General features: G+C 29.4%; 1 protein-coding gene across 1 annotated transcript; it reads right to left on the reverse strand.

Annotated features, from left to right (window-relative positions):
- Positions 1–2,028: 2,028 nt before the first annotated feature.
- On the reverse strand, positions 2,029–20,449 carry LOC114935952 (uncharacterized). Its single transcript, XM_085488850.1, has 6 exons — positions 20,434–20,449; positions 20,091–20,247; positions 15,691–15,872; positions 5,286–5,378; positions 4,889–4,971; positions 2,029–2,225 (listed from the first exon to the last, which is right to left on the reverse strand). Exons 1-5 carry the CDS (start codon positions 20,447–20,449, stop codon positions 4,889–4,891), a joined length of 531 nt encoding a protein of 176 aa, XP_085344976.1. The 3' UTR covers positions 2,029–2,225.
- Between the last annotated feature and the right edge of the window lie 273 nt (positions 20,450–20,722).

Below are 20,722 nucleotides of genomic sequence, written 5' to 3' on the forward strand. Positions count from 1 at the left end.
CAAAAAGGCCTATTATAGTATCAGATAAAGATATACTTTAATATACTTATAATAATCAGATATAAAACTTTGTTCGTTAACCATTTTTACACATTTTTAACAGGATCAATTAATTAGAAATAATATAACTGTTTTTATTGTTGCACCATTATTCTAAATTTTGGTCACTTATCGCAACTTTTGAAGTAAAATAAATTACAATTTTAATATACCCATTTTCTTTCTTATATGTATAAGCTGTATACACACAATATATACACATTTATGTGTATACCTAATACATACATATGCTGTATATACACACGTGATTAAATTATTTTTACTTTAACTCTTATAATTTAATAACAATTATTAACTTTTACAGGAAAGTTAAATATTTAAAAGCCTTTATCCAGTTAGCCAAATCTGTTTAAACAGATTTTGCCAAGTGCCTGCTACAAATTGTTATCAATAAAAGATTACAAATTTGGTACAGGAGCTATTATTATCGATTAAGTAAAAAGATTGGTTGCAAAAACCGAGCAAGATTTGCTACCATATGATCTAATGTCGGATTGGTAACAATCATGTAATGATGAAGTCTCTTATTCTCATCGTGCGCTTGTACTCGCGCGAATAGGCCGATCTTTTTGCGATTAAGTCTGTCCTTATCAGATGGAACTACGATTATGTCTGTCGCCTTATCAGTTTAATAAAGAATTTACTAATTTTTGGGGGTTTTTAACATAAAATCGGGCATTCTTACCTTTATTGCTGTCATTTTCATCGTGAAAAAACATTTAATATTCTATCGAATTAATAAAAAGATTAGTATGTATAAAAATTATTATATACTTTGTTGGTAAAACAGGAAGGTTCAGTAATCAATTTATATTATTTTATTTAAATAGCTTGAATTTGCAAATCGTGCTTGGTTTTGCTGCTAATCTACGCACAGATTCTACTCATTGTCAGTTCTGTTCACCATTTTACTGTCGCATTTTACGTCTTATATCAGCAGATTCTGTCAGTAAAACATACAAGATGCAGTCGATCTACTGCAAATTTATGATTGAATTTGCTATCTATTTGCTGACATATTGCACACTCAATAGAAAAAAAGTCTTATATATTATTGTTTGTATATAAATTAATTATAAAATTTATAGCAAATTTTAAAATGTTACATACATTCTGTATTTATTATAATTATATATTTTAAACTTAAATAAAAATATTTGTTTACCCAACATGCATAAAAACATACGCAGAAGAGATGCATATACGCACGTATGCACACATTCATACATATTTGCGCGCGTGTGCAAATAATTTCATATAATTATAATTTTTTGAACAATTAATTTGTTACTTTTAATTCTTATTTATATATCCTATGTTTATTTTATTTTTGATAATTTGTATAACATAACTGATATTCTATATATAAGTATAATAAAATAGTAAAATATTATATATATATATATATATATATATATATATATATATAAAATTTTCAATTACACATATTTAAAAAAATCAAATCGTAAGAAAGATAAGATTAAGATTTTTCTTTTTTTACTATAAATATAGTTTTTTATAAAAAAATTAAACGATTTGTATTAATAAAAAAAAAACACACGCACGCAACACACAATACACAAATAAAAACGCATATATATTAAAATTAATGTTAAAAAGAGATTTTTTCCTTATTTAATTTGTAAGATTTAATTTAAATTTAAATTTATTGTTAATTACAAGGTAATTGACTTTGAGAATCAAAATATAATTATAAAATAAAATGATTTTCACACATTTTTAATTAAAATTTCAATAAAATTTTAATTAAAAAATTGAGAAAAAACAGTTTCTCAAATAAGAAAATAGTTTATATAGTTATTTTATCATTTATTACGAACAATTTATTAATTGCTTTAACTATTGCCGATTATTAATAATCACATATAGTTACAATTTATTATAGATTACAATTTACAACAAATAACTTTGATATTCTTACAAATAAAGAATAAAGATGAGAGAAAGAGAGATGATATAAATTTTTTATTCTTTAATAATTGTAAGAAAGGGGAAAATATTTATATATATATATATATATATATATTTATATGTATATATGTAATATGTGGATGTATTTATAATACAATAAAATGTTCGATGTAGAATCGAAACGATTTTCTTCATAGCCGCACTTGTCATCTTGTTCAAAATATTGGTATAATCTGAAATTTTATTTCCAATTAAAACATGTTTTATAATATGTTTTGCATGAAATTATTTATGTTAATCAATTTTTTTAAGCTGTCAGAATTATATTATGATTCTATAAACTATTGGTGAGATTGATTGATATTGTTGAGATTACACAATATATACATATATATACAAGATATAGATATACAAGATGTTCTGCAACCATTTAACAATATTTAATACTTTAATATATTCTAGAGATAATTACAAAAAATAATTACAAAATAATCTATAATTACAAAAATAAATCTAATTTAAAAATATTAAAAACATTAATACGATAATATTTACTCTCATTATATTTTGGTGTCATCGGTAGTATAGTATCACTTTTGTAGCAAAACTGCAAAAAAGATAAGCACTCTAAAATATTTTAAAATAATATTTCTTTATACAAATTTTTAAATAGATATAAATTTGACGTTTTTTAATTTGTTTAAAATTATAACAACTGTCGCTAAACTTTTAATATATATGAAACTTTTGTATAAAAGCTTTTATTGTGTATATGCTTAAAAGACATACCCTTATTTTTACTATATATTAGTAATTTAAGTACTTGAAATAAGTGATTAATTGGACTTACTAATGATAAATTAATTCTATAAGGATAGAATAATCAGAAGAGATTCTTTTTTCACAATAAATTACAATTATATATAATATAAGACTATAATATATAATTACAATTATATATAATATAATTATATATAATATAATTATATATAATATAAGACTTGATACAACATGGATTAGCTCTTTTCCATTGAATAGTTCAGTGATTAAAGCAATTCTGAGATTAAAATGTATGCATACATAGCTACAGATTTTGATGCAAACTTTGTCACATGAGTTTAATATCATTATAATTACTCATAAGTCAAAAACTACTCTGATTTCCACATCATTTTCCTAAATCTTCAGATTTTTTAAGCTAATCTGCAAAATAAAACGTCATTGAAAGAGTATTGTATAATGGTTGCAGAATACTATATATGCACAGATCTCAAGTTCCTATAATTATTAATATATTTAACCACAAAAAATGGGTCAAATTTTAGCTTAATTTTTTGACATCTTTGAATTGCTAATTTGTAATTAGTAAAAAATCATAGTATTCAGATGAACCAACGTTTAAATTAAAGCTTGAACATTTTTTTATTAATGCAAAAGACCAGAATTGAATGATAAAAAATGTTATACAAAATGGCAGATGTTAAAGATAGACATTGAAAATGGAGAAAAATGTCTTTTTAAAATTTTTGTATAGCTCATTGGAATCGGCTCCTAGATACAAAAAATATGAGCTTTTAAGTTCATTATATATAATACCTTAACAAATCCATATTTAACAAATTTTTTTACAATTTTTTTATAAAGTTATACTGTTTTAAAAAATGTTGCAAAATAGACTTTTTTAGTAACATTTGCAATTTAGAAACAAACTATCATGAAAAATTTGTTCAAAAAAAAAATTAAAATGTAAACTTTAAATTTTATAACCTTTTTATCGATAATAAACAAAAAAATTATATCATTATAAATGTTTATTACCGGCAATTTTTTGTGTTTATTATTGGCAAAAAGATTAAAAATTTGAAGTTTATTTTTTAATATATCTTCAAAGTTTATATTTTAATTTGTTTTTCATGATAATTTGTGTGTGTGTGTATGTGTGTTATCTAAATTGCAGATTTTACAAGAAAATATCTGTTTTGCAACATTTTCTTCAAAACAGAGTATACTTAATTTTGTCAAAACAAAAAATTGTAGAAAAATGTTTAAAATATGGATTTGTTAGCAAAGTAATGAGCTTAAAACTCATATTTTTTATACCTGAGAGCCGATTCTTCTGAACTAAGCAAAAATTTAAAGAGACATTTTCCCCATTTTTTATGTCTATCTTTAACGTTCGATATTTTGTAAAACATTTATTATAATTCAATTTTAGTTTTTCTTCTTATCAGTGTTTACTGTTATCTAAATAAAATTATATAGATAATCATTTAGATAAAATCTTGGCGTCATCTTATCTTTATATAGATAATAAATGTATCATTTATACATATATATATACCTGCATCTTAGATGAAAAAAAGTATTATTTTCACGAAATTATCTAGAATAATATTCAGATAATTTGGTTTAAAGTCATAGCACAAAAGAATACTTAATTAGTAGAACTTCAGCAGTAATGGATAATTTATAAATAAAACTATAAATATATTTTTACATTTTTTTATAACTGTATTTACATAAACGGTCTCAAAAAAATATTATCTGGAAGTTATCTAGATGCATCGCCATATAATTTTATCTTTTATTTAGATATATTTAAACGAATTTATCTTATCTAAAATGCATTTACATGTTTTTATTAAATCTTTATCTAGCTGATTTTAAATTCATCTAAGCACTGCGTGTTATTAAATGAAATGTTTGGGCTTTAATTTAAGCGTTGATTTATTTCAATATAATACTTTTTACTGAGTTATTAAATTCAAAGATGTCAAAAAATTGTGTTAAATTTGGTAGCCATTTATTTTGCGGGAGAGTGTCATACACACACACATACGCACACTCACACGTATACAAAACATAAAATTAATGCGTATTATAATATTAAATTTACCTATTGAATTATTGATGAAATGAAAATTGCTAATTGTATAAATAATAATGGAAGATTAATTGACACGTAGCCAGCAGAGTTATCTGAAATTAAATAGAACCATTTTTATTAGAATTCAAATATACATATATAATTACTTGAATATATAATAAATATACGTATATTTACATATTACATAATATTATATATATATATATATATATATATATATATATATTATAACCCAGATAGCCACAGTAATTATTATGACATTATTTTATCAAAATGCATCATTTGCCATCAAAATGATGCATCATTTACCATCAAAATGATGCATTTTGACATCAAAATGATGTCATAATAATTACTGTGGTTATCTGGGAATAAGATAATATATTTAAAAAAACTTTTCTCTTACCATCATTATTATCAGATTCTGATTTGTCTAAGGCTTGGATTTCCATTTTACGATGTAGCTTCGTTGTAGTAGTTGATGTAGTAGTAAACGTTCCTACATGACAAAAATATCATATTTATTCATTCAATGGAAGTAATGTTACCAATAAATAAATGATAAAATCATATTTTAGTAAATTACAAGTTATTTAACAACAAATAAATTAAAACTATATATATATTGTATATACATATGTATCTATAATTAAGTACCGTCCGTCTGTCTGTCTGTCTGTCTGACCGCGAACTACTTCCGCATTTGTGGACCAATTTTCATCAAATTGGTACCAAAATTTCGCAAATTTTCCGGGGAGGGTGATAATGATGATTGCTTGTAAGTTTTACGCCTCTACCCACGCACCCACCCACGCAAACGCATATTTATGGACCAATTTTTTTGAAATTGGTACCAAAATGTTGCAAATTTTTTGAAGATGGCGACGATGTGGTTTTTTTTAGTTTTATCCCACTCACACATCCACCCACGCATTCGCACATTTATTTACCGATTTTTTCGAAATTTGTACTAAAATTTTGTCGGGGATGGCCACTATATGATTTTTAAAAATTTTTACCACCCTATTCAATCACCCATGCACCCATCTACGCAGCCACCCACGCACCAACACATTTATAGACCGATTTTCTTGAAATTGATACCAAAATTTTGCATATTTTTCGGGGATCGCTACTATGTGTTTTTTTTTAAGTTTTACACTACTACATACGCATCCACCCACGCATTCATACATTTATTGATTAATTTTCTCGAAATTGGATATCTATTTATATCTATATATACACAAGTTGCAAATTTTTTGGGCAGTGTGAGATGGTGATTTTTTTAATTAAAAAATTTTTTTTACTATAGAGGAGGCTATGTTTCCGCGAAAAAATTTTTTGCAAATTTCTATACCAATGTGTTCAGAATGTTCCAATCGAGAAATCACATTTAAAAATAAAATTTTTGTATGTAAAACTTCCATCCACGCACTCACACATATTGATTTATTTTCGGTACCAAAATCTTGAAAATTTTTGGGGATGACGACGACAGACAGACAGACAGACGGAACGGACAAATAGACAGACAAATAGATATTAAATATTATTAATAAGTATCATTAAATATTATATATCTTTGGTTTTGTAAAATAAAAAATTGTGTGAAAACTAATAAGAGCGGGGTCAGTGTTGGGTAAAAGCTTTGAGGCCCACGCGAAGCGCGGGCCAAAAAGCTAGTATATATATGTAAGTACCGTCTGTCTGTCTGTATGTCTGTATGACCGCAAACTACTTCCACATTTATGGACTGATTTTCATTAAATTGGTACCAAAATGTTGCAAATTTTTCGGGGGTGGTTGCTGTGTGGTTTTTTTAGTTTTTGCCCACTCACGCATACACTAACGCATATGCGCATTTATGGACCGATTTTCACGAAATTGGTACCAAAATTTCGCAAATTTTTCGGGGATGACTACTAGATGCTTTTTTTTATTTTACCATCCACCCACGCACTTACACATTTATTGGCATATTTTCACGAAATTGGTACCAAAATTTCACAAATTTTTCGAGGATGATTACTAGATGCTTTTTTTTTAATTTTACACTCCCACCCATGCACCCACCCACACATTCACGTTTTAATTGATTGATTTTCTGGAAATCGGTACCAATATAGTGCCAATACTTATTGTTAGTAATAGAAATCGGTACTAGGCCATTACTTCGCCAGTAACTATTTTCCACTTGGGTATATTATGTATTGATTCCGAGAGCCGATACAATATTTTTAAATAAATTAAATTTTCAACTAAAATACAAATTTAAATTTCCTAGGCTAGTATATTAGACCTAAATGGCAGTGTATATACATAACATTTCAAATTTTTTGGATTAGCAAAAGTCAGCACGGATAGTAAATGTAAGAGAGAGAGTTTCAAGAATTAAATAAATTTTAGTAAACAAAAGAAGGAAGTCATAAACAAAGTTGTGGAATAAATGATTGTTACAAGGTTATATAATCTGAGATAAATACGAGTAGACAGATCAATAAATAATCAAATTTTAAAATCTATTGCTTGGCAGGCGTAGACTGAAAAACTAAAATCAAAATAACTTTTGCAGTCAAGGTATACCTGTATCCAAGGTCTTAAAATAGTTGACCAAAATCAAGGATTAGATTGGGATTGTCTTAAAAAAAGTTCTTATAAACATTAGTCCAAAAACCTCTCCTTCAGGTGTTACAACTCATTGATGGCTTCTACATATTGAATTGCCAAGTCCGCGTTGACAGTGACGACTTAATTCAAAAGAATAAAAATATAAGAATCTCTATATGTATTGTTTTATCGATAAAAGATGTACAATAATGAACGAAAATAACATAATTAACTAGCGATTTGAGGCCCGCGCGAAGCGCGGACCTCAAAGCTAATATTCCTCAAAGATTTTACTTTTTTTATAATTTATTTTTAGATATCAAATAATTAAAATAAAGTCGCCAGTGATGAATAAAAATATAATTTATTAATTATTCGACCTGACTGGCCAATATAAATTGTTAATACGCAAAGTTTCGACCCTTGGGTACGGATCCTTATCAAGTGTTACTTTCAAGATGTCAATTAGAAAGATGTAGGATTACTAATGTATTAGTATTTAACAATTTGTATTGGCCAGTCAGGTCGAATGATTAATAGAAGTTATATTTTTATTTTTATTAGTTTTATTTATAGAGTTTATTATTAGTTTATCTATACTATTTATATAAAAACACAGTTTGTCAGTTGGATAGATTTGTATTATCGATGTTTAAGATTCATTTCAAATATAGACGTATTAAAATGAAATTTGAATAAATGATTGATTCTTTATCATCTTGGGAGTGTTAGACTGTGTTAAAATTTGTTCAGCTTTTAATGTCAATGTGTTCGAAATGTATTAAAAGGTCGAAATTTTAAGGATTTTATATATATTTTTCTGAGAAAAAAATTTTTATATATATTCTTCTGAGAAAATTCTTTTGATATTTTTTTGACATTAAACTGATTTAACTTTTGATTTTTTTGACAAAAACTTTTTTTGATGCATATTCACCCCTCAAAAATTTTTTTCTCAAAAGAATATTCTTACACAGCCGAATTTCGACATTTTTAATACATTTTGAATACATTGACATTAAAAGCTGAAAAACATTTTTTTGATGCATATTCACCCCCAAAAAAATTTTTTCAGAAGAACATATTACGCAGCCTATAACACCCCCAAGATTATAAAGAATCAATCCTTAAAATTTCATTTTAATTGGTCTACGTGTTTTAAAGATTATTGCGAGGACAAACAAACTGACAAACTCTGTATTTTTAAATAGTATACATATAATTATTTCGACTCGAGCTTCACGCGGGCTTCAAGACCTATATCTAACGTTTTTTTAAATATAATATTTTAAGTTAAGTGTTTAACAAGGCTCTGTAATATAAATATAAATTTAAAGTGTAAGACAGGCAATAAGAGCCAATCGCGGAAGACAGTGCGTTATCCCAACGAAACTAAATTTTTTCGTTAGAATTAAATATCTGTGCACAAGGCACCAAATTTTACTTGATCACAGCCAAGATTTTCAAATATGAAATAATCTCATATTTGAGATTTAATTTCAATAATCCTTTAACCCTCCTACGGAAATAAATATATAAATGCAAGAGAATATATTAATAATATTTTTAATATATTTTTATATTTTTATATTTTTAATATATTTTTAAAATATTTTTTTTGTGAGCTTAAAAGCTAGCTATACACACACACATATATATATATATATATATATATATATATATATATATATATATATATATACATATATACAAATACCGTCTGTCTGTCTGACCGCGAACTACTCCTTAATTAATGGACCGATTTTCTCGAAAATGGTACCAAAATACGGTTGCAAATTTTTCGAGGTGAAAGCTTTTAGCTTGATATCTCAAAATTTAGGAAAACTAGAAAATGTGTATTTTTTAGAAATTAAAATTTTACAAAAATCAAAATTTTTCATCGATCATCACAAAACTCAATACCAAACATTATTTATTAATAACTTATTTACGTAAAAAAAATTACTCAAATATCTTAAAATTTATTAAAATTAGAACAATTAAAAACGTTTCTTAAAAATTCAAAATTAAAAAAAATGAATTCTTTCATTGATTCTCATCAAATTCAATACCAACCAACTTTCAATGCTAATCTATTTATACAAAACAATTGATCCCGATATCTTAAAATTTACCAAAGTTAGAGCAACAGACATTTCTCGAAAAATTAAAAATTTTAATATAAATAAAATACTATATAAATTTTTATAAAAAAGTGTTGTACTACTTTACTTGTATGCTAATTTTAAGCGCTGTAAATCAAATACTTCTTGAGACATTTACATTTTAAATGTACACATACATGCATTCATACACACAAAATTAAAAAAAAATAAAAATAAAAGTTTGAAAAAAGTTACTTTCTGATGTTTTGGAGCATTTTGAACACACTGGCATAGAAATCCGAAAAAAAAAATTTTTACGAAAACAGTGCTTTCTCTAAAATAAAAAAATTTTAACATTTTAAAAATACATAGTGGCCTATCCTGAAAAATTTGCATTATTTTGATACCAATTTCGAGAAAATTGGTCCATAAATGCGCACGCACGTAAGTGGGTGCGTCGGTGGGGGTGTAAAACTTAAAACAATTGCCATCGTTGTCATCCCCGAAAAATTTGCAAAATTCTGGTACCAATTTCGAGGGAATCGGTCTATTAATGAGAGAGTGCGTGGGTGGGTGGATAGGTTTGTACAAATTAAAAAAAATCATATAATGCCATTTTCGACAAATTTAGAAAACTTTGGTATTGATTTCGAAAAAATCGATCAATTAATGTGTGAATACGTGGGTGGGTGGGGATGTAAAACTTAAAAAAACTACATCGTCGCCATCTCCGAAAAATTTGCAACATTTTGGTATCAATTAAAAAAAATCGGTTCATAAATATGCGATTGCGTGGGTGGGTGTGCGTGGGTGGGTGAAAACTTAAAAAAACCACACAGCAGTCTTCTTCGAATAATTTGATACCAAACAAACATTTTGATACCAATTTGATGAAAATCGGTTCATAAATGTGGGAGTAGTTTGCGGTCATACAGACAGACAGACAGACAAACAGACGGACGGTACTTATTGTATATAGATATAATTAAAAAATTGCAGTACTTCTTTAAAAAACCACCATCGTCGACATTCCCAAGAAATTTGTCTTATATATATTCGGTCAATAAATGTGTGAATGCGTGAGTGGGTGGATGGGGGTGTAAAACTTTATAAAACTTAAAAAAACACTATCGTCGCAATCCCCAAAACATTTGCAAAATTTTGGTGCTACCAATTTCGAAAAAAATCAGTCAATAAAGGTGGAGGTGTAAAACTTAAAAAAACCGCTATCATCGACATTTCCAAAAAATTTTCATAATTTTGATATAAATTTCGTGAAAAAGTCGATTAATAAATTTATAAATGCGTAAGTGGATACGTGAGTGGGTTGGTGGAGTTGTAAAGCTTTAAAATAACATTTAAAAAATACATACACACATTTTTTCGGAAATGGTGACAATAATGGTTTTTGATACTGATTTTGAAAAAATCAGTCAATAAGTGTGTGAGTGCGTGGGTGGGTGAGTGGGGATGTAAAATTTAAAAAATTCATCATTATCGCCATTCCCGAAAAATTTGTAAAATTTGGATACAAATTTCACGAAAAAAAAATCAATTAATAAATTTGTAAATGCGTGGGTGAATACGTGGGTAGATTAGTAGGATTGTAAAAATTAAAAAATTCATATATAGTAGCCTCTAAAAATTTCAAACATTTTGGTACCGATCTAGAGAAAATCGGTCAATAAATTTGTAAGTGCGTAGGTGGGGGTGTAAAACGTAAAAAAATCGCCATCGTTATCATCCCCGAAAAATTTGCAAAATTTTGGTATTAATTTCGAGAGAATCGGTCCATTAATGAGGGAATGCGTGAATGGGTAGGTACGGTTGTTAAAATTTAAAAAATTATATAGCGACTGTCCTCTAAAAATTTCGAAAATTTTGGTACTGATTTTGAGAAAATTGATCAATTTTGTGAGTGCGTGGGTGGGAGTGTAAAACTTAAAAAAATTGTCATTGTCGTCATAAAAAAAAATTTACAAAATTTCGATACCAATTTCGAGAAAAAGTGGGGGTATAAAACTTAAAAAAACCACATTGTCACACTCCTTGAAAAATTTGCGAAATTTTGGTACTAATTTGGTTAAAATCGGTTCACAAATGTGGAAGTAGTTCGCGGTCAGACCACGGTCGTAAACACAGGTCTGGAAACTCTTATGGTGGGGGTAAGGCTCTTAATGTCATGATTTGTGGTTCATAAATCGGTCGCTAACCTCAGAGCGCTGTGATCGCTGAGTAAAGAGCTTATAGCGGGGAGCACACACTCTTGCATAAGCGCATAAGCATATGCATAAAAAATTCGATTGGTTGAATTTCTTATGTACACGTTTATAGACCAATCAAGATTATTATGCTTACGTTTATGCGCCTATGCAAAAGTGTGTGCTTATAGTCTTAAACTCATTTACTAGCCTTTCAAAATGTTCTATAATGTTTATATAAATCAGTTTCTCTGACATTGCTTTTATCAAATCTTTTGAAATTAAAATCTCCATATTTAATATTTCACAAGTTTAATTTTTCTATTAAAAAATATATAACATCACATTATTGTTACAATATCAATATACATAGTAAAATATATCTTGGGGCGGCGGGTGGCCGTGCACGCTGCGTCACCGAAACTCGCCTGAGGCGAAGAGTAAGTGTAACGCAGGTTCGAATCCTACCCAGACCCCAAGTTCGTGATCATCTTCGCTACTTATAGTATTTTTATTTTTAAATGTCTCAGCATCAGTGATCTTTCCAGCATGTGATCGCTGTAATCGCTGAGTAAATACTAGAAAGCGACAAAGTAATGATCCATCAGAAACACTTCCAAACAAAAAACCAAAATATAGTTGTCGTTGCAAAAAGAATTGTCTATCGAAATTTTGCGGCTGCGTAAAACAAAAAATTTCTTGCAAAGCAATATGTAAATGTAATATTCAACTTTGTGAAAACAAGGTAATATTTATTGTTATTTACTGATTTATAAAATGTTTTTATCGTGAGTAGCATTTTTAAGCAACTCTACGTAGAAATTAATTTTATTTTACAGGATACACATGATAATACTGCACATGCTGGAAAGACCACTGATGCTGAGACATTTATAAATAAAAATACTATAAGTAACGAAGATGATCACGAACTTGGGGTCTGGGTGGGATTCGAACCTGCGTTACACTTACTCTTCGCCTCAGGCGAGTTTCGGTGACGCAGCGTGCATGGCTACCCGCCGCCCCAAGATATATTTTACTATGTATATTGATATTGTAACAATAATGTGATGTTATATATTTTTTAATAGAAGAATTAAACTTGTAAAATATTAAATATGGAGATTTTAATTTCAAAAGATTTGATAAAAGCAATGTCAGAGGAACTGATTTATATAAACATTATAGAACATTTTGAAAGGATAGTAAATGAGTTTAAGAGTCTTCTTTTAAGTGAGTGATATTACATTTTGTATTATATTTCAAATTTCCTAAATTATATTCTCATTCTCATGTATTATTCTAATGATATACCTTTTTTTTGCAACTTTGTCGAATAATACAAATTTTACAAGATTAATAAAAATGCATAAATTTATCTGTTCTGCACTTTATTTTTATAGTAAAAGATATATCGGAACTTATTGTAAATATAGAATCCTGAGAAGCTTGAACAATATTATATTGCTTAAGGGGAGTGTGATTTATTGATTTACATAATAGAAATTAGTCAATATATCCTCTGGAATCTTCAATACAGAGAATTATAGATAATATTTTGCACGAAGATTTTCATCTTTTGGCACTTGAAAAGTTGACCATTTTTCTATGCACTTATATTTATTTGTTGTACAATTCGGCACAACACATTCCGACGGCATTTTAATAAAATTTTAATTAAATAGATATGACATATGATATATATGACATATGAGTTATGATATAGTCATTTAAAAAAGAAAGAACTCTTACTATGCGATCACAGTGCCATACGGCTAGCGGTTAACTCAAGAAACTTTTGACATTCATTAAGAGCCTTACCCCCACCATGAGAGTTTCCAGACCTGTGTATACGACCGTGGGTCAGACGGACGATACTTATAATATACTAGCTTTTCGGACCGCGCGAAGCGCGGTCCTAATATAGTCTTTATAAAACTTTATTTAATATAAAAGAGATAGTTCTTTTGTTTTAAATATTTTATTTCGCAAAAATAAGCACCGTCTGTCTGTATGTCTGTCTGACCGCGAAAATATTTATACAGATATAATTAGATATATTATGCAATCAAAATATTTATTAAAAAATTAAAAAAATTTAAAATTAATTAATTATTATTAATTTTTATTTTCCATTTCTAAATTCTTCAATTTCTCTTTGTCTTGCTGACATTTCGTCCGTGCTGCTATGCTCATCATATAACTTATATCACTCCAATTTTTTTTCGTAAAAACATAGCCTTCTTTATGTTAAAAAAAATTAAAATCCCACCATCTCATCACACTCCCCAAAAATTTTGCAACTTATATATATAGATATATAGATATAAATATTGTAGGCCAACCAAACGAGCAAAATTACAGAATATAAAGATTTATTAATAATTAAATTCTCATTCCATTAGAGAAACAATATACAACGTAAACGTTTCGACTGCACTACAGTCTTCTTCAATACATAAAACTTAATGTATACTCAAACTTAATAATACTCAAACATTAATGTAAGTTGAAAGATTTTTCAATTTTTCTCTGATATTAATTAATTCGCGTAAAATCTCCACAGCATGATTAAATGTCGCAAAACTTGAAATCTCAGACTAATCGTCTTACTTATCCATTGTTCATTAGCGAAGAATCGTTAACTTTGTATTTTAATATTTAAGTTTTATGTATTGAAGAAGACTGTAGTGCAGTCGAAACGTTTACGTTGTATATTGTTTCTCTAATGGAATGAGAATTTAATTATTAATAAATCTTTATATCTTGTAATTTTGCTCGTTTAGTTGGCCTACAATATTTATTTCTTTTAATTTCGTTAATTTATACGAGCCTTTCATTAATTAATTTTATATAGATATAAATAGATATCCAATTTCGAGAAAATGAATTAATAAATGTATGAATGCGTGGGTGGATGCGTATGTAGTATTGTAAAACTTAAAAAAACAACACATAGTAGTGATCCCCGAAAAATATGCAAAATTTTGGTACCAATTTCGAGAAAATCTGTCTATAAATGTGTTGGTGCGTGGGTGGTTGCGTAAGTGTGTTAATAGGGTGATAAAAATAAAAGAAAACACATATTATCGATCCCTGTAAAATATTCGAAATTTTGGTACCAATTTCATGAAAATCCGTTTATAAATTTGTTGATGCGTGGGTGGTTGCGTGGATGAGTGAATAGGGTGTTAAAAATTTTTTAAATCATATATTAACCATCCCCGACAAATTTACAAAATTTTAGTACAAATTTGTGAATAAATGTGTGAATGCATGGGCGGATGCGTGATTGGAATAAAACTTAAAAAAACCACACAATAGCTTTTTATTAAAAATTTGTAACATTTTGATACCAATTTCGTGAAAATCAGTCAATAAATGCGTATGCACATAGGTGGATACGTGGATGGGTGCGTGGGCGGGTGAATAAGGTGATAAAAATTTTTTAAAATCATATAGTAGCCATCCCCGACAAAATTTGAGTACAAATTTCGAAAAAGTCTGTGAATAAATGTGTGAATGCGTGGGTGGATGCGTGGGTGAAGGTGTAACACTTGAAAAAACCACATTGTCGCCATCTTCAAAAAATTTGCAACATTTTGATACCAATTAAAAAAAAATCGGTCCATAAATATGCGATTGCGTGAGTGGGAGCGTGGGTGGAAGCGTAAAACTTACAAGAAAGTACCATCGTCACACTCCTCGGAAAATTTGTGAAATTTTGGTACCAATTTGATAAAAATCGGTCCACAAATGTGGAAGTAGTTCGCGGTCAGACAGACAGACAAACAGACGGACGGTGCTTATATATATAGATAGATAGAGTATGTGCGTGTGCGTGTGCGTGCGCGCGTGTGTCGGTGTATAGTGCACCTACACACTTGCCACTAACCAGTATAATAGACAGTTTTGCGAGACACATTATACGTTGCCTTCGGTATACTGAGTAAACATTTGACAATTGTTGCTTCCGGTAAATCTTCATCCAATAAGGCAACGCGTGATAAAATATTATACAGTCCATCCTCACGCAACGTTACGGTGGGATTTCCAATTTGCTCTTCTGGAATATCTCTGCAATGACACAAATGTAATAATAAATACAAGTTAAATGTGTCCCTTAACAGTCTGCATTATCGACAGGAATTACTATTTCGTATTTCTTTCGTCGCATTAATTTGACAGAGTTAAAAATGTTTCTCCATGATTGTAATACATATGTATATCAATAATCTCAGGAAACTCCGATTTTATATGGAAAACGAAAAATTACGAAATTATAGTTTTCCTTATTTCTCAGCCATAAGTAATGCCGAATCAACGTCAATTCGTCGTCGAATCGACATTGATTGGTCGAATCGACGTCAAATCAACATCAATTCGACGTTGATTTGATTAATCATTTCTGGCTAAATTATTTTTGTCTCAATATGGCGTCTCGAATTACTGATAAACTGTCAACGTATAATATATGCTTTATACAAAATATATACTTTATATGAACGTAAAAACAAGTTTGCTGAAGTTGAAGTACGCGGAAAAAACATTCTGTTATTTTTGAAATTCAGATTAAAACAGAGTCAGTAGCCGGCGGTACTGTCACTTTCAAGCCTTATAACTCAAGAAGTATTTCATAAAAAAATTTTATTATGCTTTGGAAAGCTCTCGAGATAGCTATAAGAATATGCAATAAAAAATAGAAGGTTCTATTTAAGAAATCCATTCCATTTAAGGCTCTATTATACTTACAAGGCACATATACGCATGACTCGTATTATAGACTATACATACATTATATGTATATACATACATATACATATACGAGTGAGTCAATTAAAGTGTTACAGACTTTTATATCTTGGAAACGAAGAATTTTAGAGAAAAATGTTTTAGACAAAAGTTGTATGGTTTCAAGGAAAACATGAAATGGTGTCATTAATTTGACTTTGAATAGTCATTTGAAGGTGACCTTTACGTAACCTTCAAATGACTATTCAAGGTCAAATCAATGACACCATTTCATGTTTTCCTTGAAACCATACAACTTTTGTCTCAAACATTTTTCTCTAAAATTCTTTGTTTCTAAGATATAAGTCTGTAACACTAATTGATCACTCGTATATATATATATGTATGTATATACATAGATATAATGTATGTATAGTTTGTAATACGAGTCATGTGTATGTGTGCCTTGTAAGTATAATAGAGCCAAAAACAACAGACATTTATGTTTAAGGGGATGCTGACTCTATTTTATCGATAAATATTATCTTTATTTAACTATTTATTGGCTATACAGAATGAAACATCCTTCATTAAAATTAAAGTATTCATAATAAGAAATCTAGGCTACTATGTACATATATGTATATAAAAAAGAAACAAGAATGCTAAATAATTACAATTTTTTTATCGTTTAGGTTAGGTTGACCTAATGTAAAAGACCAATAAGAAAACTAATTATTTAGCTTTCTTGGTTTATGTGATGTCTTCAGACTAGGCTAAATCACGGAGCACGATAATGTATTTAGCTATATATATTTATTTTACATTTGCAGTAAGTATAACAAAACTAGTTAAGTAAAAAGCTGCACGGGGTACCATGTGCTCGCGCCCATGTGTTCGTGCACACACACTACACTTTCTCCACGCGCTCGCCCTCGCGGCACACACTCGCAGTCTCCTCACGCATGCTCACACACACTCCACGCCTTGCTCACGTGTACTTGCATATACTACAACTCTCCTGCCTCTTTAAATGTTGTTTCTGTTCAGGCGAGGAGAGCGTCGCGGTCCAACAGCATCCTTTTTGATAATTTGATCGGCGTGTCTCCTTCTCATGTTGTTATTTTTATCTTTGACTGCGAAGGTGGACGGTGAGGTCTGCTTTACAATTTCTGCTTCCACACGCTTATCTGATCTTACGCTGAAGTCATCGATAACAACCTTGTCTCCTGGTTGGAGATCGAGTTTCCTACTACCTGCTCCTGCTACGATTTGCGCACGCTACCGCTTATCAACAATTTCAGTTAGTCCCGGGCGTAGTGAGTCGAATCTCGTTCGTAATTCCCCCTTGTACATTAATTGGGCAGGACTCCTACCAGTTGTACAGTGCTCGATACTTCTATAGTCAAAAAGAAACATATTAATCGCATTACCTACACTTTCTCCCCCTTTTACAATTTTTTTCACTTTGTCTTTGAATGTTTGTACAATATTTTCCGCAGCTCCGTTCGTCGCAGGGTGATAGGGTGAGCTAAATGAGTGTTTTACTCCGTTTTTCCGCAAAAAAATTTGAAATTCTTCGCTTCTAAATTGTGGGCCTCCATCAGTAACGCAGTGTAGCGGAAAACCGTATCTTGCGAACAGTAGTTTAAATTCATCTATCAATCTGTACGCTTTTGTGTTATTATTAAAGTTTATAATTTCTGGCCATTTTGAATGCGCGTCTATTACTAATAAGTACATTTTACCGAATAACTCTGCAAAATTACAATGAATTCTCGACCATGCTTTGTCTGGGTATGGCCAAGTTGTTAATGGAATGTGAGGTGGTTTTTTTCTCTCATCAAACAAATATCGCATTCTTTGACTTGCTTTTCAATGTCATTATCAATTCCTGGCCACCAGACGTATGATCGAGCAAACATCTTAATCTTAACAATGCCTAAGTGAGTACATGAAGTTCTTTTAATATTAATTCTCTCATGCGTTCTGGTATCACCGCTCGTAAACCCCAAAACAGACATCCTTTTTCTACTGATAATTCTAATCTTTTATTAAAAATACTTTTTAAATCATTCGACATAGTTTTGTCATTTTTTGGCTAATTACTTACAAAATATTTAATCGCTGTTGAGATTAACGGATCTCTTTTGCTTTCTTTTTCGAGAGTTTTATGGTTGTACGTTATTACACCGGTTTCAAAAAAATTAACCTAAGAGAAATTTGTGTCAATTATGTTTGTGTTATCCTTGATTAACACCCCGAAAGCGCATCACAATTTGCATTTGCTTCGGACTTTACATGTTCAATTTCGTATTTAAAACCTGATAGGTAATAAGCCCATCTCTGTAATCTATTATCTGCTGTTTGTGGAATGCCCTTTCGTGGTCCCAAGATCCATTGTAACGCCTTGTTATCTGTTCTTAATATTATGGTTTTTCCGAAGATAAATTGATAAAATCTCTGAAAACCAAATATTATTGCCATTGCTTCTTTATCCATAATTTTCCTGTTTAATTCATGTTTCGGTATTTTCTTTGATGCGAATGCAATTGGTCTTTCTTCGCCATTTTTATACTTATGTGATAAGATCGCTGATAGTCCATAATTTGATGCATTGCATACCAATATTATTTTTTCATTTGGATTATAGTTTACTAATACTTTTGGCGAAACCAATTCGTCTTTTACCCATTTAAACGCTCGTGCACATTCAGCGTTTCACTCAAATTTGTCTTTGTGCGACAAGTCATACAACGGCTTTAAATTTGCTGACCTATTATTTAAGAATCTAGCGTAGAAATTAATTAAGCCTAAAAATGATTCTAGTTCTTTTTGGTTTTTTGGTTGAGGAGCATCTACCATTGCCTTGATTTTAGATTCGGACTTATGTAGTCCTTTTGTATCTATAACGAAACCTAATATTTCTAACTTTTCTTTCATAAAAAACACTTTGATTTATTTAGTCTAAGACCACAATCTTGTAATCGTTGACAAACTCTGTGTAAATTTTGTAGGTGCTCCTCATTCGTTTTTCCTGTTACGTAAATATTGTCGAGATACGCGATCACTCCCTTTAATCTATTTAAACATTTATCCATTTTCCTTTGTACATCTGGAGGTGCTATTGAAACACCTTCGGGTAGTTTTGTATATCTATATAAACCTTTATGTGTTATAATCGTAAGTAATTTTGAGCTATCTTCGTCCACCGGAAACTGCATATATGCATGCTTTAAATCTAATTCCGAAAATGAATTTCCACCTTGTAATTTTGTGAAAATATCATCAATGGTATGCAAAGGATATTTGTCGTTTAACAAATGTTTATTTATTGTTACTTTAAAATTACCACAGATGCGAATTTGACCATTATTTTTGAAAACTGGGACAATTGGAGTTGCCCACTCGCTAACTTCCACTTGTTTTAAATTACCTAATTTTACTAGTCTGTCCAATTCAGTTTCGATTAATGAAGTCAAAGCATGGGCTACTGGTCTATATTTCAAAGCGATCGGTTTTGCATTTTTATGTATATAAATTTTTGATTTGCTCTTATTATACGAGCCCGGTATATCACTGAATAGTTCAGTATATTTGTCGCTTAATGTATTTGCTAAATTTTCAATATTCACGTTATCTATACTTGTATTTCCTAATTTCAAAGGCCATAATCCAAATGCCGCCAGCCATTGCCTACCAATCAATGCTGGACCTTCGCCTGGTAATACGAAACATTCTAATAAGCACGTATTATTTTCCCATTCGACTTTTAACTTTGTCAATTTCCCTACTGGCAGTAGAATTTTTTCATCGTAAATTTTTAATTTTCTATCCGTCTTCAAAAGTGTGCTATTTTTTAATACGGTATTATATAATTTTTCAGAAATAATTGTAACAAAAGTACCCGTATCGATTTCCATGCTAACTTTTACATTGTTTATAAGAACGTTTAAATACATGGGTTTACTTTCCTGATCGTTGCTACACCTATGTTGTGCTTTATAAAACACATCACTTTTAGAATCACTTCTGAAATCACGACATATAATTGTTTAAGTCTATAATTTTAGTCTAAAAATCGATATTTTCTTACATGAATATGCGAAAAAAACCGCGGAAAAAAGGGCTCGCCCGATATAAACAAGTAGGCGATAAATCAGGATTATCCTAACAAGCTGTCAATAATAACAACA

Source organism: Nylanderia fulva, unplaced genomic scaffold, assembly GCF_048542155.1.
Source record: "Nylanderia fulva isolate GAGA-0341 unplaced genomic scaffold, ASM4854215v1 Scaffold729, whole genome shotgun sequence".
NCBI lineage: Eukaryota > Metazoa > Arthropoda > Insecta > Hymenoptera > Formicidae > Nylanderia > Nylanderia fulva.